The sequence below is a fragment of the Pinus tabuliformis genome, chromosome 3_2 (assembly GCF_031772625.1).
Source record: "Pinus tabuliformis cultivar Carrire ecotype Pingquan chromosome 3_2, CPIR1, whole genome shotgun sequence".
NCBI classification, from domain to species: Eukaryota; Viridiplantae; Streptophyta; class Pinopsida; order Pinales; family Pinaceae; genus Pinus; species Pinus tabuliformis.
This window is the reverse complement of record NC_142302.1, coordinates 1,275,480,002-1,275,505,900: the sequence shown is the minus strand read 5'-3', so window position 1 is coordinate 1,275,505,900 and position 25,899 is coordinate 1,275,480,002. Positions and strand designations below refer to the sequence as shown.

The window sequence follows — 25,899 nt, the reverse complement described above, 5'->3', positions numbered from 1 at the left end:
TGCTTTTGTCATGATCTACAGTGTTTTTTCCCCAATCTAATTTGCCAATATCCTCAAGCATGAGGTCTATGCAATGTGTAACACATGGGGTCCAAAATATGGTTTTGTGTTTTTCCTCTAACAATTTACCAGCAAGAACATAGTTAGAGGCATTATTTGTGATGTGATTTGAACAACATTAGCCACCCCCACCTCCTCAACAACCTCATCCAATCGTTGAAACGACAATTATCGATCTTTCACCCTATCAGGTGCATCAACTGATTTTAGAAGCATGGTTCCTTGTGGGCAAAAGATAAGAAAGTTTATGATGGTACGATTCCTTTCATCAGTCCATCCATCTGACATGTTGGTGCATCTTGTTCTTGCCCATGAGTCCTTGAAATCTTTCAAATACTCATTAATGTAGGTAATTTCTTTCTACAAACGATACCCCCTTATCTCATGCATAGTAGGGCCTTTGAAGCCTTTTCCAGCAACATGTATGGCACCAAACATAGGCTCATAATATGGTGAACGGGAAGCATTGAAGGGGATATCAGCATCATACCACCATCTACATATGTAATCACAAGCAGTCTCCCTCAATTCTTTCTTCCAATGGTCATCTAAAGTGGGCTGCAAAGTTCTACCAACTTGAGGACCATGTGCATATGATGGAGAGGAGGGTATGATAGTGAAATAACTTTTGATATTCATATCACCCTTCTTTTTCATTTTACCCTTACCCTTTTCTTTAATAGACTCCAAAGAGGGAGGAACATATAGGAAGGGGTTGGATGCATCAGTACAAGGGATAGAAGAAGAACCCTCAAAATCAAAATGGGGGTGGCTTGCCATCATTTGTTGCATACTCCTCTTCCTCCCAATTTCACCCTCTAATTCTTTTTGCCTAGCATTTTCTTCTTTAAACATCTCAAAGTTGGCTAACATATCCTTCCTAATCTCCCCAGTTTCTGGTGATTCACATGGAGCAATTTGGACTTTAATCCCTGCCAAGTGTTGTTTCAACCTATTAATGCCCCCAGGACCTTCCTTAATTTTTCTATGGCAATATTTGCAATGCATTTGACTATCAACCATTTCAACATATGCCCAAAGCAGCATCTTTCACTCTAGGTGCCATTTTTTCACTTGGAAATAAAGGAAAAAATCTGAAAATGAAAACAAGAAAATAGCATTGCTTTAATGTTCATTTTTTTCACAAAAAACACTCTTAAATTTCTAGATTTGCACAAAAAAATAAATAAGCAAAAACAATTTTTTACAAGTGAAAAAAAATACCTTTAGGCACAAACTGCCTCCTCAAAGTTGCTCCAACAAACCAACTCCTCAATGTTGCTCCAATGGCTACCCAAGAAGGTCCTCGCTCCTGCTACAATGCTTGCCCAAGACTCCTCACTGCTGCTCCAAAAATAAACTCCACAACTCCTCACAAACTCTCACTCAAATGCAATGAGATGGCTGTGAGGAAATGAGAGGGGTTGGGTGGGTTTTATAGGGTTTAGGAGAGGGGAATGGACCCTAAAGAACCCAAAGGCATATTACAGTGGGCTTTGGGGTCCCCAAAAATCAAATTAAAAAAAAACACAGCGGAAATGAGTTGACCAGCGACTCTTACCGAGTCGGCCGATTTGTTAGCCAACTCGGCCCACTTCGTAACAACCCGGCCGGCCGATTCAATCCAGTTCAATGGTCGTTTCGACCCGGTTGGCCTATGACTCGGATCAACTCGGCCAAGTTAGAGTCGACTCGACCGTTTTTTAAAACAGAGTCTTAGATAGAAATATTCCCATTAGATACCATCTGTCATATCGGAGTATCGCTATATTGCAATATTGTCACATTTTCTAGTTTCCCTGTATTTTGATATCAGGGTCTATCATTTGACAAGGACAATAAACAGATATTTTGTTGTCAAACAATAGACTATCATACCAAAACGGACTCCTATCAGAGTTTTGTCGGGTTTTGGAAAATCATCGATAATCCAATATCGTTGACCTCTGGTATCCGATGCATTCACCCTCTGGTTGCCGATAGTGTTTGTTGATGTGAAAGGTGTGATGGAATAGGGTTCTCTCTGGAAATGTCCATCATATCAGATTATTTCTATATTGGTGTTTTACTGGATTTTGTTACAAACTTCGATATCTCAAGTCCCGATAAGTGCTAAAATGTAACACTTAGTCCTATGCGCTTGGTCTGAGTTTAGTGCTTGGGTGCTAAAGGTTTAAACCTATGGTAATATTATGTGGTTTTGGTGTTAAGCGCTCAATAGCATCAAGCTGGCATTTTGACAGTCTGCTGCAAAATGGATAACTGACAGTCATAGCATGAAACTGTCACGAGGGGGAAAGTATTGATCCAGATTCGTCATCAAGATGGAAGAGTTGACTTCTGCTCAACAAAGGTTGCTAAAGAAGTAAGATAATATTGTAGCAAAAGGACCCTCTCTGAGTACACGTATCTCACAAGAATCTAGCAGAAATTTCAAGCATTACCAGAGTTCCACCATATTCCAAGTTTCGTGTAGTGGAACAATGCCCATACGAGTTGTTGTAGAAAATCCACGAAATCCTGGTCTGCTAATATTAGCAATCTGAGATAAAATTTCTTCTCACATAACACATAATTTCTCTACTAGATGCGACAAAATAGGAACAGAAATAAAAGCATAGTCACACAATTCAAAAACACAGAATTGTCTAGGGAACCGAATTAGGAAAACACTCTGCTTGTTGAGAATATTATTGATAGTGTTGATCTAGATTGTCATTAATGTCAATATGAAGCCAAGCAGAAGCAAAGCAGACTTGTGAAAAATAGGAGCAAAGCCACTGGAAAGAGGATCGCATCAGCGAAGGTACATAAACAGAGTCATCGGAAATCACAAAGAGATATGTCCAAGGGAAACCGCTATCGAAAGAACAAAGAGCAGAAGAGTATATATATATATATATTACGAACCCGAATGCATAAGGGTCATTGGATCTTAGAGATCAATGGTCCAGATCAAGCCACTGAGGAACAAAGGGTAACCCGAAAAAACTTGAGCTAAACCCGAAGTAAGCAAGAACCGTCCAATCGTTAGATCGACAGATCTAATGGTCATCGCATGGCATAGATGTGAGGGCATTAACTCGCGAGGAAGGCAGTTTTGCAACAGGGAATGGTATTTCGAGCGAGGCAGAAGTGGTAAGTGGTATTGAAGGGTGAGCACCCGATTCCACTTATCGAGCGACACGTAGCAGCGAGGAGGAGAGAGGGAACCGTTTTTCGGGCAGGTAATCCTCGAGCTATTTGTCCACCCGAACTCCTTGTGAATCATTGGATCTTGGGGGAGGTGATCGACGGCGAAGAATCAACGGACTATTTGAAACTTCGGGTGTAATATCAACCGTCGGATGGGATGGTAAGATCTACGGTGGAGGATTGATCCGAAAAAGGCAAACATCGGAAAATGTGCATGTATACGGACCCGACTAGACCATTGCAATATGATTTAATATAATCACATTCGTCGCATATATATATATATATATATATAGATATATTGTACTTGATTTATTGCAAAGATCATATTAATAAAAGCATCTATTTCTGTGTTCCAAATATAAATGTTTTTAACTGATAAAAATAATAATTGAAAAGAAATATTGATTCACCCCCCCTCAGTATTTCCAACAGATAGAAACTGAGGAATGATCTCTTACAACACAACTTGTTTTAAATAGAGAACACACCCTTCTTCCTGCCTTGCCTGGGCTTGAAAAGTACACTTGTTGTAGCTTGATCTGGTCCCTAAATCTTTGCGCAATAGGTGCTCCTATCAAATAGGAATTTCCTCCTAATTCTATGCACACTACGCAAGGCAACTCTTCCTCACAATAATTTTGTGCACAAGTTTCTCTTGCACACACTTCCTCACAAGCTCACACACAACCTTGTGCATACTCCTATTGCTTGGTCAAACCAACTCGTGCTCACCAAAACAATTATTACACTTGTGCCTTCATTCCTCATTTTAAAGGCAATTGAAATGGTTAAAATTAGTGAATTTCTAATTAAGGAATGATTTTGTGATTAATTGAGTTAGCATGAGTTAACTGCTCATGCAACTCATCCTATTTCAAGTCAACCACTTAAAACTCAATCACTTGAAGAAATTTCAACCCCCACTCCGATTATTAGTTTTCCTTATCACTCCATGCATTTAGTTTTAAATCCAAGCATGATAAAAAATTCTAAAATCTGGAAATGACAATATTTTCTGAAAACACAAATTTAGAGATTTCACCACTGTTTAAATTGCATAAATAAAACACAGCAAAATTATGACAGCCACACAGAAAATAACACAGTGATTTTTGGTCAATGTGATCTTGGAAAAACCCCCTACAACTCATGGGGAAAACTAGTTTGAGAGCTCTTCTTTATTTCTGAAAATGCTTTTACAGAGAAACTGAAATACACAGTAAAAATTCCAGCAACCACAAATTACAACTTATCTCGATTTTTGTGCTTGAACTGCACCTCGAAAATTGTGCCAATCGGCAAACAACGAAAACATAAATTTTTATAGCAATAAAACAACATTAAATGTTGTACGGCCTACCTCAAAAATGTGCCCATAACTTGTTGTACAAACTACGGATTTCAGTAGTATGACTGCCTCGAAATTCATGCCCAAATCTGCCTCGAAATTCGTGTCTTTGTTGCTTTCCATCTTTCTCGATTATTGTGTTGTCCCTCTTCCTCGATTTTTGTGCCTTTCCCCTGTTGTACAGCTTTGCCTTGGGATGTGTGCCAACAAATGTTGTCCAGATTTGTTGAAATGTCTTCTTGTTGCTCTCCTTCACTTCCTCACTGCTCAGAAATTTTCTCCTTGCTCTCTCTTCTCTTTCTCTCAAATGCTCATGAAAAAATGAATTGATATTTTCCTCTTCTCTTCTCCTCTTATTCTCTAAATGACCTTTTGGGTTACCCTAAGATCTGATGGTTGAGATTCATTTAAATCTAAGGATGAGAATAAATGTGCATTTAATTCTCACTTTCTATTTTTTAACTCACCCACTTAAATAAAAACCCACTTAGCCTTTTATTTCCATAGTCACTTTTTCACTTTCTAATTCTCCATTGACTTTAATAAAGTCACCTTTAAATTAGAATGTAACTTTACCACTTATAAAGTCACTTTTAAATTAGAATGTAACTTTACCACTTATAAAGTCACTTTTAAATTAAATTGACTTTACCACTTATAAAGTCACTTTAGGAGAAAAAGTAAAAATAAATTTGGACACTTTTCCCTAGGCCAAATATCAAACCCTTAGGGAACCACTTGTCCTCTGGTACCCAAATTTTAACACTCCCTCTTACCGAGAAAAGTGTTCCTCACCACTCCCATCTTGTCTCTGAAGTAGACATGCTTGCCCCGTGGTAAGGCTTTGGTGAAAATTTTCGTTGCCTGCTCATTTCTGGAATGTACTCAAGCTTGACAGCTCCCTTTTGGACATAGTCTCTAATGAAGTGATACTTGCTCTCAATATGCTTTGACCTGTCATGAAAAACTAGATTCTCTGTGAGTTTTATGCGACTCTGATTATCACAGTAAATTACTGAAAGTCTCAATGCCTGACCAAATAGACCTAACAACATCTTGCGAAACCATATGGCTTCACAACTAGCCAAACTAGCAGCCATATAATCTGCCTCAGCTGAGCTCAATGCAACTTATTGTCGTTTCCGGCTAATCCACAACACAATTGTCGAACCCAACCCAAAACAGCACCCAGAAGTACTCTTCCTATCTGAAGCACAACCTGCCCAATCTAAATCCGTGTACCCTACCAGTCTCACTCCATCACCCTGTCTATAATCTAGACCAAAATCCACAGTCCCCTTCATGTAACGAAGAATGTGTTTTGCTGCGACCCAATGCACTCTCCTAGGCTCACACAAGAACTGACTCACAGTCTTAACTGCAAAACATATATCTGGTCGAGTGTTGACCAAATACATCAAACAACCAATCAGTGGTCTATATAGAGTAGGATCTACCAACCCGGAATCAAAAGCATGAAGCTTCTTCTAGTTAGTGATCATAGGTGTAGACATGGGTTTGCAATCCTCCATGTGAAATCTGCTAAGAATATCCACAATGTACTTCCCTTGTCCCAAGAAGAAATGCCCCTCCTCCTGCCACACCTCCAATCCAAGAAAATAATGCATCAAGCCGATATCCTTCATCTCAAACTCTGAAGCAAGATCTCTCTTGCAACTCTCAATGAGTCTCTTTGCACCAGTGATGATCAAGTCGTCAACATACAACACCAAAATGAGAGGCTCCTCACCCACCATAGTGAAGTATAGGTTCGGATCAACCTCACTCTTTGTGAAACCCAACTACTGCAAGTATGTATCAATCCTCGAGTACCAAGCTTTAGGAGCTTGCTTTAGGCCATAGAGTGCCTTTTTCAATCTGCATACATGGGACTCCTTCCCATGCACCTCAAAGCCCTGCGGCTGTGCAATATAAGCCTCCTCCTGAAGGAAGCCATTGAGAAATGCAGTCTTCACATCCATCTGGTGGATCTTCCAACCCATCTTTGTTGCAATCGATATAATGGAGCGAATAGATGTATACTGAGCTACGGGAGCGAAGGTCTCCTCATAGTCAACTCCCTCTACCTATGAGAACCCTCTCACCACAAATCAGGCGTTAAACTTCTCGATGCTGCCATCTGCAGCATGCTTTATCTTGTAGAGCCATCTAGAAATAACAACTAATTTACCTTCAGGCCTCGGCACTACCTCCCAAACATTGTTCTTCTCGAGACCTGTTGGCTCGATAACTCCTCATAACTAGAAGACTCGGAGTCAACAATGCTTGTTACTAATGCCATGTAACTATAGAACCGCTCAGGTCGTTTACTCTCTCTAACCTGTATCTTTGGCCTAGCAACTGATGTGGCCTCGCGCAAGGTATCTTGAAGCCACTTGGACTTCCTTTTCCCTGAGCATACTTCTCCCACCGGAGTGAAAGAATCCTCATCATCATCAGAAGCCTGAACTCCTGAAGGCCTGCCAACTGACCTCATGCCTGAATCTATGCCTATAGATGTTGAAGCACCGTGCGAACTGTCCATTAGTGGACTACCCTGTGAACTGCTCTGTGGACTGCCCTACATGCTGCCCGAGGAACCACCCACCTGACTCTGAGAGCCACTGCTCATTGATGGACCTGACACTGTAATCGATGTACCTCTCAATCCCTGACCAATGGATCCCTGTGACTGACTCAACTGCTCCCGAGGGTCTGGTGACTCTGGATACTCTAACTCCTGTGACTTCCTGAAAGCTCTTTCCTCCTCAAACTTCACATCCCCCCTGACAACCACTTTCCTCTACGCAGGAATATAAATCCGATAAGCTTTTGAGATCTGGCTATAACCCACAAAGATGCCCTTGTCTGCAGTGGGCTCCAGCTTGGTCCTATTCTCCTTGGGGACATAGGAATATGTAAGGCACCCAAAGATACGAAAGTGCCCAACATCAAGGTTCTTCCCAAAAAAAGCCTCCTCCGGAGTCATATTCCCTAAGGCACGATGTGGACTCCTGTTCTACAAGTACACAACAGTGTTGCAAGCCTCTGCCCACAAAAATAATGGTAACCCCTGATCATGAAGCATGGCTTTGGCATCCCCTGCAATGGATCTATTCTTCCTCTCTGCAACCCCATTCTGTTGGGGGGTTGTAAGGAACTGTGAACTCTCTCCTATTGCCTTCCTTAGCACAAAAATCAACAAACTCACCAAGGGTATACTCCCTTCCATTGTCCAACCTGAGGACCTCGATATTCGTCCCTGTCTGGGTCTCCACAAGAGCTTTGAACTCTTGAAACCGCTTAAAGACCTCACTCTTGGTCTTCAAGAGATAAATCCAAGTCTTCCTGGAGTGGTCATCAATGAATAAAACATAGTACTAATAGCCACTCAAGACATGAGACATCCAACCACTCACATCGGTATGAATCATGTTAAGGATCCAGGTCGCTCTACTGTCACTGCTGGGAAAAGGGGATCTGGAAAACTTCCCCATAGCACATCCTTTGCATACATCAAGGTGATCAGAACTGAAATCTGGCACACCAGTGGTGATCTCCCGCAATGTACTGAAGGCCCCATGATACATGTGCCCCATCCTGCAGTGCCAAATCTCACACAACTTGAACTGCTAGATCTGTTGTCGGTCCTGTCTCGGGTGTTGCTATTCAATGCCATCAGGGGCTGGAATGAGAACTTGTACACCTTGGCATGGCACACACCAATCACTCTAGCTGAAGAAGCTGGAGTTCCCCTAGGATATATAAGCATCTGCCCTCTCCTGAACAAAACATCATACCCTCTGTCCTCAAGTGTTGAGACAGATATCAAGTTCTTCTTCATTCCAAGCACATATGGAACATCTCGCACTTTCAAGGGAGGTTTGGGTCCCCTATCAAATGTCAATGTCCCCACACCGACTGTTATAACAATGTTGTCATCACCAAGTACTACCTCCATATCAGTATCACCCTCTAAAAGCTCTGAGAAGTACTATCTGACCCCTGTCATGTGGCGGGAAGCGCCACTGTCAACATACCAAATGCTAGAAGATGCTCTACTAGTAGCGGAGAATGCACACTCCCTCTGAACCTGCATGGCAGGTGATCCTGCACTAGTGGTCTCACAAGCTATGAACCCAAACTCCCGATCAAATCTCTTTCAGAAGCTCTCTGTCTCTGCAGACGCTGCCATGAGTTTGTCTTTCCCTTTCTTGTTCTTCTTCTCTAGACACACAACAGCATAGTGTCCCAACCTTTGACAATTCCAACATTTGACTTTGGAATAGTAATTCTCCTTGTTCTGCTGCTTGCCTTTACCTTTGCCTTTGCCTCCATAGTTGGAACATTGCTTCTTTGCTCTGCCCTTCTTGCCTCTTGCTAAAAATGCCACATTTTGATCCTCCACCTGTTTGGGTGCCCCAAGATGGTTCTTTCTTATCTCATTCTGAATGCAATCATCCCACAACCTCTCCCTATGGAAAGGTTTTCCCATGCAACAATGTCATCCACAAAATTCTCCCAAGTCTTAGGAAGACCATTCAAGACAATCCTCACCAACTCAATGGGTGCAATGATCTCACCTATGGCTGCCAACTCATCTCTCACTGAAGTGATCTTTGTGAGGTATGTTGTAGCACTATCAGTCTTAGCCATTTTAATGGCCTTCAGTTTATCCTTTAGGACCATTTTTCTGTTTTCATTTGAGCTCTGGCAAAGACTGGTCAAGGCTGTCCACATCTCATGTGCATAGGTCTTTCCTCTCACATGAGGAATGGCATGGTCTTTGATTCCTTCCAGAATCAATCCTTTTGCCTTAGCAATCTTTTTGTTAAACTTTGCCAATTGTATAGGGTCAGCAGATACTACTACTGGGTTCCGTGTCGTATTTACCATAATGCCCCAGACTTTTGCTTCCTCAAAGATGCTCTGGATTCTCTCCTTCCATGCACTGTAGTTGTTCTCCTTCAATGCATTGTAGTTGTTCTGCCTATCCAACTTGTCTTCAACTCTCAAACCCAAAGACATGTTTCGATGTCCTATCAAACTGAAATTTTCAAATCTGTGGCAAAAGTTTCTGTTTTCTATGTAAAAATCGGCTCGCTGTAATTTTCACTTTGTTGTCCCAAACTGCACTTTTCAGCCAACCAAGCTCTGATACCATGAATAAATTTCAACCCCTACTCTGGTTATCAGTTTTCCTTATCACTCCTACTCCATGCATTTAGTTTTAAATCCAAGCATGATAAAAAATTCTAAAATCTGGAAATGATAATATTTTATGAAAACACAAATTTAGAGATTTCACAACTACTGAAATTGTTGAAATAAAACCCAGCAAAATTATGACAGCCACACACAGAAAATAACATAGTGATTTTTGGTCAATGTGACCTTGGAAAACCCCCCTACAACTCTTGGGGAAAACCAATTTGAGAGATCTTTTTTATTTCTGAAAATGCTTTTACACAGAAATGGAAATACACAGTAAAAATTCCAACAACCACAAATTACAACTTATCTCAATTTTCGTGCTTGAACTCCACCTCGAAAATCGTGCCAATCAGCAAACAGCCAATACAAAAATTTTACAGCAATAAAACAGCGTTAAATGTTGTACGGCTTGCCTCGAAAAATGTGCCCATAACTTGTACGGACCATACGAATTTCAATTGTCTCTCTTCTTCGATTTTTGTGCCTTTCTCCTACTGTACGGTTTTGCCTTGGGATGCATGTCAGTAAATGCTGTTGTCCAGATTTGCTGAAATGTCTTCTTGCTGCTCTCCTTCACTTCCTCACTGCTCATAAATTTTCTCCTTGCTCTCTCTTCTTTTTCTCTCAAATGCTCATGCAAGAATGAATTGATATTTTCCTCTTCTCTTTTCCTTTTATTCCCTAAACGACCTTTTGGGTTACCCTAAGATCTAATGACTAAGATTCATTTAAATCTAGGAATGAGAATAAGTGTGCATTTAATTCTCACTTTCTATTTTTTAACTCACCCACTTAAATAAAGACCCACTTAGCCTTTTATTTCCATAGTCGTTTTTCCACTTTCTAATTCTTCATTGACTTTAATAAAGTCGCCTTTAAATAAAAATGTAACTTTACTACTTATAAAGTCACTTTTAAATTAGAATGTAACTTTACCACTTATAAAGTCACTTTTAAATTAAACTTACTTTACCACTTACAGAGTCACTTTAGGAGAAAAAGTAAAAATAAATTTGGACACTTTTCCCTAGGCCAAAGATCAAAGCCTTAGGGAACCACTTGTCCTCTGATACCCAAATTTTAACATCACTTGTGTTTTTCCTCAATCAACTCACACTAGAAAATCAATAACTCTTTCAACACATCAGTTATCTGCAACCTAACTCGTCCTAATTTTTAGGGACGAATTCCTAAATTATAGGAACTCGTCCTAATTTTTAAAGAATCTCCTAGTTTTTAGGAACTTGAATCATGCACAAGAAGGAACTCGTTCTGGCTCCTACAATTAAGGCACAAATCAAAGAACCTTTTTCTCACTAATAAATTCAACAGTTGTTCCCAATTCTGAATTGACTCAGAGCCTTTAAAAATTGATCAACGTTGCACATTGATCAGAACTCTAACTTTCTGCGTTACTGGATTCTGGCAGCAAGAGGGTGGTTTGCTACAATATTAGATGGTTCTATTTCAAAGGAGACACAGGGTTCACGTCACTTCAATGTGGATTTTTAAGGAGATGTAGCATTGATATCTTTTCACAATGGAGGGTTGACTTTGCTTCATTAGCTAAGGATTGAAAAACGTTTAACCGAACAGACCTGATAACTGACTACCAACAAACCTTTCTGCACAACTATTTCTTTCAATAAAGTTATAAACTATCTTACCATGTAATCATTAAGTTAAAATATGGAACCTGTTCTGTGAATTAAACTCATTAACAAACATCCCTTTTTAAAATTTTAACAGAAGCTCTTGTTAATCTAAACCATCTCATTCATGTTCAATAACACTGCAGAAGTCCTGTTATTCTATGATGAAAAGAGACAGATATTCATTACCACCATTCAAATGTGGATTACCACCATTCATGTTCACATGTGTGTCATTGTGTGTATGTGTATGACATCAAAGCAAGACTGTTCAAATTTCAGACAAACAACCTTATGACTAAGCAGCCATAATTCCAAAAAGGGATAAAAATAACCAACAATATCCAAAGCTATAAATAGCTTACAGCAGAAATACATACTAATATCATACCTTCCGATTTCTAACTTGGTGAGGACATCCAGCTGGAATAAAAACTGCTTCACCAGGATATTGCTCAAATGTCCATGGTTCTATTTCTGCAAGGCACACAAATTGTTTGTACAGAAATAACTTATTTGCAATGAATATGCATCCTTGTATCTACAAAGAAATGAGTGGTATACAAAATATTCATCACAACTTACGGTACTCCTCCTTCAGTTTCTTCTTATGCTTTTCATTCAAGAAAAGTGTCTGATCATGAATGGGATGTACAACCTGAAGCACAAATATTCTGTCAGAATATAACAGAAAAGCAGGCATTCTTAATGAAAACACAATCAATTGATTTTACTAAAAGTACTAATTCTTACAGAATTGACCGGGGCACCACCAATATGCCTAAATTCTTTCCAGTGCTTCCGAAGATAAGCCTGCAACTTTGATACATCCTCTCTGCGGAAGATGTCCCATAAAGCACCCCCATAGGTGATCTCTGAATTATTTTCTCTGCTACCAAAATCCGTTTTCCTTTCTGAATGCTTGGTACTGACTTCTGGAGATTCATCATTTTCATCTTGCCTCTTGGGTAGACCATCAGACTGGTCCTCCACATTATATAGATCAGGTCCTTCCAAGTCAGCATCTAGATTGCTAATCACTTTAGAGTCACTTTCATCACAGTTAATATGTTGTCCCAGGGGAGGAGGCGATGGAGGCCGTTCCAGGGGAGGAGGTGATGGAGATCGTTCCAAGGGAGGAGGCGATCGAGATGTTTCTTCCTTAAGTACTCCATGGGATCCTGAAACACCAACTTCATCTGCTTCTGACTCCACCTTCTCCAGTATCTCATGCTTTTCTTCACTGACCACATCGGTAATCGCATCAGCATCCCAATAAAGTTCTTTCATATCGTGTGCCATGTATGTTTTCTTTTTCTTTTCTATATAAGCTCTTTGCCAACGTGGGAACTTAACTTCAGCTGTATGTGTCAGGACATTTACCTGAAAAACGAATTGAAAAGAAATTATAAATTCCTCACTTGATAGTAGTAGTATGGAATCTGGATGCTACATCCAAAGCGAGAAGCATGTCACTGCAATAACGATCATAGGCTCATCCAAGTATGAAGAATAGATCAAAGCTGAGTAATGCCTACAGTATGATCAGTGAAATTAGGGGCATAAAGACTCTGAAGACAACTACAGCATCTCTTGAACAATAATAATGATTGTTGCAAGTACCACACTTCCCAGGACAAAAATGACATGCAATACTACAAACCAGTTAAAAGGCCTCCAATCTATTAACATCAATATGAAATAACTTCCATAAAACAATCTCTGTCAAAACCATCACTCTTCCTTAAAACAGATATACAGATATTGGAAAGCACCACCATATTCCCCAAACGAGCCTTCTAATACCCACCTATGAACATGCATCAACAATTTGAAGTAAAAGACAAGAAAACACAGGCATCACATAGAAGACACAAATAAATCAATGAATGGCAACCATCAACTTCATCTCACAAAAAGATCTACGACAAATATGAAATTTATTTTTTAGTGATGAGAGTCTACCGCATCAGACATATCACAGTGTAATTTAGTTACTGAATCGCCTCTGCCAAGCTCATCAAGGGTTCCATAAGCAATGTATGTTTTTGGCCCTAGATCAGGCTTCAAGCAGGTATCAGGAAGCTTTGTGGCCAGATTCAACAGACCCCACTTCGGATGAGTATACTCATGAAAGGGCAATGCGTTAATGAACTCAGATCCATGTCGAGGTAGACGCTCTTCAAATAAGTTTGATGGAGGCCAATCCTTCAACTTCAACATCTCAGGCCAGCCACCTTCATGAACACGGCCCTCCAAATATCCTTTAAAAAATTGATGAATGTTGATTTCAACCTGCACAACGCAATGTCAGATTAAAATCAAAGATTATCCCGATTACAAAGAACTATAAAAGAACAAGGAACAGAAAATTATTTTTTTGATATGCATTGGATTGACACACAGACATCCACCATGAATGCTTTGGAACATTAATGAAAGACCACCATGATGTTTTTTGAAATAAGAAAAAAGGTAAGTATAACTATATTTTATTGCATCTAATATAACCTAAATCACCACGAATACTGGAACATGAAACAAGAATAATGAGAACAAAAGATATTGATTCTCAATATAAGCTCAAAATGGCAATGGCAAGTATTCAGAGAGAACCACTGCAAGACATTGACCTTGTGAGTGGTGTTAGAGATCATTTAGTTATAGAAAACTTCAGAAATTTCTTAATTTAAAATGAAACACCATAAACAAATCAATTGAAAGTTTCTCTATGATAAATACTGAAACATGAAACAAGACTAATGAGGACAAAAACCTTGATTCTCAACATAAACTCAAAATGGCAATGGCAATGGCAAGTATTTAGAGAGAACTCCACTTCAAGACATTGACCTTCTGAATGATGTTAAAGAACATTTAGTTATAAAAAGCTTCAATATTTCTTAATTTAATGAAGGATGAAACCCCATAAACAAATCAATTGAAAGTTTCTCTATCACAAGTTCAGTAGGCATAAAACATATTGTCATTTGACTTTACAAAACCTTATTGTTTGTTGTACATGCAAATAAGCAATCACATGCTGAGTGGGGCAATAACGTCATACTCATGGACATTCCACTTTATAAATATCAATGTTCCACCAAGTTTCTGGGATGGGGGGGCACGGGAACAGGGAGATGCATAGGGGGGAATGTGTCGGAGAACACCCAAACTTCAGGGAAATTCGAGGGGGCAGGGCGGACATCGCTGTGTGTGTGTGTGTGTGTGTGTGTTCTTGTCAATTCTGGTTATCTCAGGTGGTTGGGCAGAATGGTTGTTATCTCACCCACCCAGGTTCAATTCCCTGCTAGTGACATGACGACGAGAAAATATTGTTGCAATGGCTACGTGCCTATGAATATTGTTGTATTCAATTTCAATAATAAAATACATTGATTCATACATCATAAATCATTCAATGAAATAGAAATAGTAAAATATTGTACACATTGATTTAAATTTATCATTCATCATTCTAGAATTTACATACATTATTCTAGAATCTCATTAATACTAAGCAAAATAGTAGATATTGAAGTTTGAGCACTGGTATAGTAGTAAATTGAAATTGCTCAAACTCAAAATTAGTAAAGAGTGATGGGTCAAAGACTCAGTCTAAGGTCATTAGTATCTAGAGTCAAGACTCAAAAGTTAAAACTAAAAGTGGATAATGGACAACGAACCAATGTTATCAAAACCAAACAGGTCATCAAACCATTCGCCCCCCACAAGCACCCGTTTTGGGGAAAGTTGTCCCCCCCATCGAGGAAACATTTCCCCCTTTGTTTTCCCAAAAAGGAGACATGGACAATGTTTCCCTAGGTGTCCCCCCTCTTACTTTAATTCAACCATATCTCAATTTCACTCACATTTTTTCAGTATATGATTTTTTTGGTTATGATTAAAAGGTGTTCCTCAAATCCATCCACTCCAGGAATGGATCCACCCCTGGGAGGTGCCCTAGAACCTCCAGGTGACAGCCCAATATGCCCACAAGACAGCAGACTTTGACAAGCTTCTCTCAGTTTTCTTCTCTCGACCTCGGATGTTAGGAGTAGGAACTGGACAGGAGACTCCTTTCTTCTCCTTCTTCTTCTTCTCCTTCTCTGCTTCATCGCAGTGCTTTGTTTCGAAGCCGAGAGCTTCTAGCTTCTACATTTACATTTACTTAGATTATAGATGTATTCTCTGCTTTTTAAAAGAAATGTTAAAGGGGACCGTTTGGTCCACCGGCTAGGCATGATGTAATCATTGTAACCGACAGTCCCGTTGACCTATTATGGTCATTTGTTGGACATTAATAAAATTATCTTATCACCTAGAATGTCAACAACCTAGAAGCACTTGCTAAGCTGTTGCACAGAATACTTGCAAGACACGTGGTCTCCTTGTCAGTCGTTTCCTTATTAATAGGAGAGAGATTCAGAAATTCCTTATTAAAATCTGCATGTTGTTGATCAGGTGTTGCCATTAACTGTTTAATCATTTCACGAATCTTCATATCTATTTCTGACGATTGTTTTTGTGTGTCACTTTGATATTCAACTAAAGTAAAAGTGTTGTAACATTTTGTGCAGACGACATTTTGATTTCTAAGTAACTCTGGACAATTAGGATATCCCTCTGAACAAAAGGGACATTTTGACAAAAAATCGAGTTTCCTTATCGAAAGCATCTTTTCTTTTTCTTGATTTCTTTGTTGGATTGTTTCACCGCTCTTTTCTTTCCTTTTTTTTAATCTATTTATTTCTTATTTCTTTTTCTTTTTTTCTTTATTATTATTATTATTATTATATATATATAATTTAATTTAAAAACCTTTCTTACTTATAAAAAGTCACGTCTTTCATGTAATAAAGGTCACGCCTTTCTTCTTAACTCGATGCTACTCTTCAATTCCTTAAATGTTTGATCACAGATAGTGTACGACTCTTTCTACGACGGTTGGTGTAGAATTTCAATGGTACGACTGGCAGTTAACAGTAACTTTCTCCACAGTGATGGCGGATGTCGGATATCTGATTATACCGACAGCGTGCTTAGGATGCGACAGTTGATTGGTTGATACAAATTGTGCAGTGCTAGGGGATGGAACTTGGAAGCGGTTGCTTGCAGGGTGAATGGGATTGGCGCAGATAGTTTGAAGTTTTGAACAGAATGGTAATGGCTGACAGAATAGAAGTGGAATCGCTGGCTAGCCGTGGCTGACCGCACAGAGGTGACGGTGCATAGGTGGCGGCTATACAAATGACACTACTTGGATGAAAAAGATGCAGTTAGTCAGCATCCACTGGTTGTTGTTTGCAAACGGGTGTACTGGCGGCGTCGTTTATGCAACGGTGGCAACTATGGTAGCGAATGATGGCTGTACATCTGCAACAATTGGAAAGTGATGTGGTGGTGGCTAGAACAAGCGGCCGAGGTCTGCAGCTAACCCTCGACTATAATCTATCGTGATTGCGAGGCTGCGTGCGAGGGCTAGGCAGCCACGGCTCATTCGGCAGTCATGGACAACGTTTCGACAGCGAGGCTTTTGGCGGTTTTCTTCGACAAAGTCGTGGCGAGGCTTTGGTTACATATATATATATATATAGATATATATATATATATTCTGGCCAAAGGCCAGAATGATGAATTCCATAGAATGCAGAAGCTCCAACTATGTAGCAAAACGCTTTGATCACAACGGAAACAAAGTTGACAGAGAGTTGATAGCCAAATGCTGGAATCGGAGAACATGGCTCTAATACCAATGTAACGAACAAAGTTCGTATACGCAGCAAAGAGATTTAGAATATCTTAAATATAAAAGTATCCATCATAGGATAATAAATATATATAAAAATGTTTGAATACAAAAGAGATATGACAATTGTCTGTTACAAATCAGGTCCCGCTTATATAACTAGGCAGTTGCCCCTTCATGAATGGTCATGTCCTTAGAGACATGCCTCTTCATAAACTAATTATTAATAAATTAACTATTACCATGATTATTTATTTATTTGTATTATTTTTATATAAATTATATTCGTAAGTGTCTCCAAGGCACAAATGGCATCCCTCATTTATGTGACCAGTAACCCATAGATATCCCCAGATCTCACAGAATTTCCTAGCCATTTTAATGGCAGTAAGTACCTGTTACCACTCCATTTAGCAGATTGTGGAAGATCGTACAATTCACTATGGCAGGCGCACATAGGGTAAAGGCCCATTGTCACCTCAACTCCTACCACAAGGCCAAGGGAGGTTTCCCATAATACAACTTCAACCAACCCACTATAAGACCAATGACTTTCATGGGGTTTGATGGTTGAAGGGATGAATTTTGTATTTGTTGTCCTGGTTTACCCTGTGGCGGATGTCAGCGGTTCGTTGTCCTCTTTGCTTAATATATTAGTCTCCAACACAAGATTAGCTAAACCAGCACTCAAGTACACCAAAACTCAATAGAATTTAACATGTAAATAATAGAAATTAGTGTACTAAAAATATGTTAAACAGAAAAGGTGTCTATTCTATAAATGGATATTTAGTTAGACAAACTCCTGAACAAAAATGCTTGCTGTCCTATTTTAGCAGTTATGTAAATTTGCAAATAAAATTTCTAACAGCAAATTAAGACTCAAAAAATTCATTAGATATAGCGTATGAGTAATGGATTTTGGTCTATTTAAAATATCCTAACCCAAAATGTAAAAATTTCTGAGTTTTAATGGTTGGTTAAGAGGGTTTCTATGTAAAGTTGTTCGCTGCCCTATTTTGATAGGCCTGTAATTTCTGTAAAAAATGTAGAAATCAGCAAACAGGATCCTTGGAAAGTCACCCAAAAGTGTTGAAACACTCCCAAATGTCAAATCTAAGGGTAGAAAGTTGAAAGACTAAATTTCAGCCAGTTAAGGCCAACTTTAAGCCTTGGATCAACTCTCAGATTAAATTTCTAGCTAGCTGAAAATTATTTTTTGACGTCCTGGGGTCAAATCCCCTTGAATAAATAACCCATAAAATTATTTCAACTATTACAAATGAATTTCAGGACTGAATTAACTTGAAATTTAGCTTCAGATGCAAGAAATAAACAATATAGGGTATTCTGAGCTGAAACAAGGCATAAATACAGACTTGGTGTATCAAACCTTGTAGAGTGCCTCTTTGAGTGAAATCTGCAATCTAAAAATTCGGAACCACAAACTATACTTGCCAATTGCCACACATAAAACTAGGCATATTGGTGTAAAACATGCAAAATAACTCTAGGAAACCAAATATACTTATCTTTTTGGTTACGAACTAAGTTTATGCACTTTTACTCCAAGGGTTTACTAACTAAACATATGGAAATTATAACAAGCCAGTAAAATAAAACAAAAAATAAAATGCGGAAAAAAGAAAAATAGAGTTTTTGAGAATTTTATTTATAAAATGGCTAAGATATGAGACTTTATCTTTACTCTAAGGCTTATCAATCTGCTGGATTGCGATCACAATTGTCCTTAAGTCAACTCCACCTTCACAACTATGGATGAGTGAGGATTTGGGGGTGAAACTACCCCACTAACACTAGTGTTGAATAACCTGCAAGAAAACTTTTATTCCACTAGAAGGATCTACTCCTTCGATATGCTCCGATTGCTACAAAAATAGTTGTCACAACTAGGGATGAGTGAGGATTTGGGGGTGAAACTACCCCACTAACACTAGTGTCGAATAACCTGCAAGAAACCTTTTATTCCACTAGAAGGATCTACTCCTTCGATATGCTCCGATTGCTACAAAAATAGTTGTCACAACTAGGGATGAGTGAGGATTTGGGGGTGAAACTACCCCACTAACACTAGTGTCGAATAACCTGCAAGAAAACTTTTATTCCACTAGAAGGATCTACTCCTTCGATATGCTCCGATTGCTACAAAAATAGTTGTCACCAATGTCCCACAAGTTCGGTTGTAGATTCCCCCTACAAGGGATTGTCTAACACTTTAAAATGTGTCTTCTTGGTGAGAGCTAAGGTGAGAGAAGTACCCCTTCCACCTGACAGTAATTGCATCGTAAGAAAAAAAGAGTTAAATATTTTTTTTAACTCTTTTTTATTACGATTGCAATTTTTTATTTTATTAACTCTCTTTTTTCTTACAATTGCATCGTAAAATAAAAACAAAAAAAAAAAAAAAAAAAACCTTTTTTTCGTTTTCTTTCTTTTTTACTTTTACTTTTCCCTACTGGGAAATACGTAGGTGCGTCTTTTTTTCTTTTTCCTTTATTTCGTTTTGCTTTATTTCTTTTTGCTTCATTTTTTTTTAACTCCTTTTTTTGCCTTTTTAACTCCTTTTTTTTCATTTTAGGCCCCCTTTTTTCGCCTTTTTTCATTTTTTTTTTCATTTTTTCTTTTCTTTTTTCTTTTTCTTACTAGAACCTTCCTACTAAGACGTGAACTTTGGGGTGACAATTTTGTGTTACTTAAGCTTGTACCTATAAGATTGTTTATTAGGCACACAAATTAAAGGCTAAAACTGAGAAAAGAGAGCATAGATAAATCAATTCAATAAACATGAGAGTATTTTTCTAATTGGTTTCTTTATTGCATAGAGAAAATGATCTCACAGTCAACAACCTCTAATGGGAGGAGGAGCTAGCAATTTATAAGTTTCATTGCTAACGGTTAGTTTTCCTCCTCCACTAAAATAATAATATGACTTGTCATCCACAATTAATTTGGATACTAATTCTACTCAAGAAAAAAATAATATTTAATTACATTAAGTTTGCCCACGTAATGGGTCTAATTGCCTCATCACTACCAAAGTATTCCACAATTACACAAGGAAATTGTCCGGAAGTCAAAACCATGAAGAATAGTGTTGATTTTTCTTGGGAAAGGGAGTGATCATCCTTGGGAATTCACTCCATAGTTGAAGACTAATTACATGACTTTAAACAGCTACTTTTCTTATCCTTATCTTAATCTTCTTGGACATAGTAACCCCTAACAGCTATATTGACCTTTCCAACGACTATTTTTCAAGTGACTTGACTTTTCCATGCATTAATGAGTGTATTTTGAATTTTCAACTACCTCAAGGTCTCTAACGTGTTGGAATCACGATTGTCATTAAACCAAAACCCACAAGTGTTAACCCCTGCCATAATCACCAGAGTTAGGATCCACGAGAGGCGGTTAGTCCATGTCACGAAACACACGGGGAGCATTGAAACCAATGTCCAACAATCTCCCCCCAATGCGAGCCGAGTGAGTTTCAAACTCAAGACCTATTTCTCTAATACCACTTGTTGGAATCACAATTGTCATCAGACCAAAACCTGCAGGGGTTAGTCTCTGCTACAATCACGAGAGTTAGGATCCACGAGAGGCGGTTAGTCCATGTCACGAAACACACGGGGAGCACTAAAACCAATGTCAACCATAATGTCCTTAGGAATTTGGAAAAATCAAGACATGGATTTTGTTCCTCTCATTTTGTAGACCAATTTTGACATATTATATGTTGAATTCTAACAAAATTTGCCCCTGTTATTGTTGAGAAATCTAGGGGAAGCTCAATTAGATGACCTCTTACTTTGATAACTGCTTGTGATGCCTTTTTACTTAACTTGATTAGCTCCATCTTCAATTGATTATTATTGTGTTTTCTATCATCAAACAATTACCAAACAATAAAGATCAATGAGACAATAGGACACAGAATACAAGTTGTAAGCGAAGGCCAAAACCTCTCCTCTTGAGAGGAAAACCCACAAGAATTCTTCTCTTCTTATATAACTTCAAATGATGAATTCCAAGACCTAAGGCCCTTGTCAAAGAAAAATCCAAGACCGAATAAAACTTTTCCTTTTTGATGAACTTTTCCAGCTACTTTGACCTAACAGCTTCTAGCAATTTTGACCCAGCAACTTCCAACAACTTTGACCTTACAGCAACTTCGAACTTCCAACAATTTCTCGCAACTTCAGCGGTTTTTTTTTGCAATTTCGACTTTGTTGTAGTAAAGTTGCCCTGATCTTCGCACGTGTAGAGAAGATATAGAATAAACCCAAAAAAAATTGTCCTCCTTCCTTCTATCCGTCTTCACTTGCCTTTCTTCTGCCTCTTCTTCGCTTGGATGATGAGTGAGTTTCCATAGAAGATTGAGTTCTCTCTTATATATAGGCTTCTTAAGAGATCGAATTATTGTCCATGAGGCCGACATGGTCCTTCTTGTAGGCCAACATGTTTGACAAGGTCTTGGAGGGTCTTTATGACTTTTTTGACTTTACAAAAAAATTCTTTACAAGATACAACATCCCCAAAGGGGTCTTACATGTATGACAATAACTCTTTTGACTTCATTATTCTATCACAAACCTAGAAGCACTCAATGGGTGCTTGATCTACAAATAAATTTATCTTGAGCATGAAACCCATGCATCAAGAATGACAATAATAAATTTATTTTCCCTTTGATATCGAATATATAAAATTATGATTACAATAAACATTATGAAGACCAAACCTATTTACACATTTCAACAATTATGCCAAGTGGAAATGTGAAAATCTTCCCAATGCTCCCCTTATTCTGCCATGGAAAACCTATAACAATGTTATTTGACCAGCGTTGACCAGCGATATCTTAAGAATGCCTTCACCAAATGGAACAATCTCATGTGGCATGTCATCTTCTCACTGAGCTCTGTAATCTGGGACCCTGTTGACTTTTTGACTAGCAAGACCACTTTGCCTTGGAAAATATTAACTACCTTGGGAAGTGTGAAAATGTCACTAACTATGAGATTGTTATATCTAAGAAAACATACAAGGGATACAACACTAAAGCCAAGGCCACGTATAAACTCAATAGGCTCATAACCATGCAAAAAGACAAAGGTGCACCCAACATGGGCGAGACTAGCCCCTATAATGGTGATCACCCCTACATTGCAAGGCTCCCACAAAACCATGAGTCCACATATAAGCTTACCTCAGGCCCTCAAGTCCTATTAGCAATGAAAAAAACCTGCTGCAAACTCAAAGGGGCAAGGCATGGTCTAACCAAAGCAAGACTGACTAACATGACACGGGGTTGAGGATGCCTACAAGGCCTCGCGTGGTTGGTTGTTACATGGATTTTGACTTGTGAGCTTGGGCTTACAATGGTGCTTAAGAATGCTACAATGAATCTATAGGTACCCCTGCTAAAAGAGGGATGATAGTACCCAAGATACTAGTAAAAATCAAGGCATGTGATTGATCCCCACCCAACAAGATACACTTTAGTTTGTCCATCAAAACAAACAAGAAGGCAAGGTTCACTTTAACCCATTGTTCAAATTGGCACATAAACTCCTAGCTACCTATCCAATCAACTTGTCCTTGCAACCTATATTTTTCACACACTATTATATCGAGTCCAACACTTCTTCATGTAGTTTGTCCTTTGGATTGAATTCTCCTTTGCACACATTGTACATTTACAGTATTCTAGTCGCCCTTCCTCGGACTTTGAAGTATTTGTCTAGTACAATCTATTGGTTCTCACAAAATGATGTCCAAAGAAAGATGAAATACACAATGATCCTTATCTAGGAGGTGTTAATTTTACACAATGTTCTATGCTGATATAATCACTTTTAAATCAATTTCTTCAATTCCAATCACCCCAACAACAATAGAGCAATTATAGATAGAACAGTAAATAATAAATGCACAATAGAAGATAGCCAAGCACAATGAGACACAGAAATTTGGCCAAAGACCACGGAAAAACTCCACAAGAGGGAAAACCCTTTAATCAATTCTTCTTCTTCTATTAGTCAACCAATGTTCAACAAGAGATACATAGTACATCCATCAACCACTCAAGGTCAAAGCCTTGACATGCCAAATCAACCAATACAATACAAGTCAACAATGAGATAAACTCAAATTTGGTCGAAGGTACCAGTCTGCAAAATTTTGGCCCTGTGAAAGTACAGTCAACAATAGTCAACGGTTTTCCCTAACCAGTCAAAGTCAACAGTTTAGTTGCTCATAAAAGTTCAGCCAAACCAGCAATGAACTCAGCCTCCCTTGCTCGGTCAAACCTACTCAAAACAATCTAGAAATTCTGCCTCCAATTCAGTCAACTTCCATAGTCAACTTGCGGTCAAACCTTCGCTCAAATGGTTGAACCAAGTCAAAGCATGCCTAGAAGTTCAATCAAATCTCCCTAAATTCATCATCCCAAAACAAATCAAAAAATTGGTCAAACCAAGTCAAATAAGCCCAAGTCAAACTAAGTCAATGTTGATCAACACAGTCCCAAAATAGAAATCCTTCACCTCCTTCGCATGTGTGAAGTCAACCTGCAATTTTAGAGATGTAAAAACCACTTGATGATGTACGAACCACTTGATGTGATGGGATGGGATGGTCTCCAAGTGAGGTCAACGATGGTCTATTTTTATGAGATTAAGGAGGGCTAATTTCACACATGTGGGGTTGACTTGTCATCTTCATTGTGTCGACTTGTCAAACACAAAGAAGCAATTTTCCTTTGACCATTTTGAAAATTCCTTTGAAGAAGAAAGGTTCCTCCATGGAGTTGTTGGGCTTCCCCTTGGGGAAATTCATCCTATAGCTGCCAATTTTCAACAGAACGATGCATATTCCAAGTACATTCTTTCATAAAGTGAAACTCATCCATTGCCACGTTCCTTGTATTTTACTACCTCTTGACATTCGTTTGAGACGAGATTCATTTAATTTGCTAAGCTCATAAACACTAAAACTGCTTATTTGAAAAATTCAAAGATCTCCAAATTTGTGGCCATCATCCCCAACAAATTGATTATAATGTTTGTTATGAACATGAATATGGAATAACACAAATAATAAATAATAACTATGAAAGGGCATGTCCAAAAAAAGACGACTCCTTAAAAAAAGTCACTTCTGCCTCATATTTATATGGGGCCCATCATTGTATTCAATCATATCACTTGTACATTCAAACATTTATATGAAATATTATCTCTGCTATGAAACAAAGACAAACAAACAAACAAAAAAATCGACGTTACCCGATAAGAAGAAGAAGATGACACTCCAAGACATTACAATGAAGTCAAAATCGATAATATCTTCATTAGAAGACTTTACAGATATCTCGAATGTGATACTTTAGGAAAATCAAAAGTTAATATCAAGGATGCAAAAAGAATTTGACAAGGTTATTTCAAATAAAAAATTTGTCGCTTAAAATATCATAGTAAAAAATTACTTGCACAAGTCAAAAAGTCCAAGGAAATGAGGAAGTCATTAGAAACTAGAATAGAACAACTTATCCAAACAAAAGCATCAAAGTCTTTAGGTAAAAATGTCCTAGTTCAGGAGAAGGGAACAAATACATATCCCATTAATCTTACAACTCAAAAAGATGCAAATCCAATTGAAGTAAATACATACTTAGATATTGCAGTGTGACCTATAGAAATTTTTGAGGGTACCTACTAATAAAAGCTCAACAATTAATGATGCAACATTAATGCATAGAGAAAATAAAACTCCAACATCAAAGCAACAAAACACCACTAAGATGCATTATTGACATCCTAATCACGAGAACGGATAAATTAATTAGTGAAGGCATCAGCATCAATCATAAAGAAAATAACATATCTTCTGAAGAATAGTGATACCAACATTCTCAAGTCTTATGATAACAATTCATCTTGGGAAGCCTATAACCGCGACGTGCCACAAAGGATCAAATTAGGTTGGTCAACTCATGTTACAATTCGACAATTCTACTCAGCAATTCAAAGTTTGCATCATCTAGCATCACCAAACATGATAACATCAAGATCATGCAAAGATATTACAAGCAAACGTACAAATATAAAATCCTTTTCATCCATATGCTTTGAGGACAAAGCATTTCTAAAGGGGAAGACAACGTTATGAACATGAATATGGAAAAATTCAAATAATAAATAATATAATTAATAATTATGAAAGGGCATGTCTCCAAAAGACATGACTCCTTACAAAAGGGCACTCCCGCCTAATATATGAGGCCTTGTTACCCACCAAAATGGTAAATCCCATAGGAGAAAAATTGTTCTCCTAGATTGGACAGCCAACCAGCTAGAAGCCCCTGCTAGCCACAGTTTAACAATCATATGATGTGTGATTCAGTCATTTGCAACAGCCATGTGCCTCTTACCATATGGCATTTACACTTGGATGAAGGTGGGCAGCTATTAAAAAGGTACTTTGATCATTTTGCACTCAAGTGATTTGGAAGATTGACCGATCTTGATTGTAATTTTGTTCCCTCACCTTACTTGGGGATTAATCTATAGCCCTAGTCCAGTGGGATCTCCCTTTAGGCCCCTTTGGGATATAGGAAGAGTACTGCTTGGACAACCATGATTGAGATAATG

At 38.4% G+C, this 25,899-nt stretch overlaps 1 protein-coding gene across 2 annotated transcripts in view; it reads right to left on the bottom strand.

Moving 5' to 3' along the window:
• Positions 1-25,899, bottom strand: part of LOC149185395 (lysine-specific demethylase JMJ27-like) — a 134,357-nt gene that overhangs the window by 20,208 nt on the left and 88,250 nt on the right. For both annotated transcript variants that reach the window (XR_016257378.1, XM_089417918.1), the window contains exons 7-10: positions 13,438-13,767; positions 12,226-12,855; positions 12,058-12,130; positions 11,864-11,949 (exon numbers count right to left, since the gene is read on the bottom strand). Coding sequence is in view for 1 of the 2 variants with exons in the window: in XM_089417918.1 (XP_089274044.1) it covers positions 11,864-11,949; positions 12,058-12,130; positions 12,226-12,855; positions 13,438-13,767 (1,119 nt within the window). In the remaining variant the exon portion in view is untranslated. The remainder of the gene's footprint in view (positions 1-11,863; positions 11,950-12,057; positions 12,131-12,225; positions 12,856-13,437; positions 13,768-25,899) is intronic.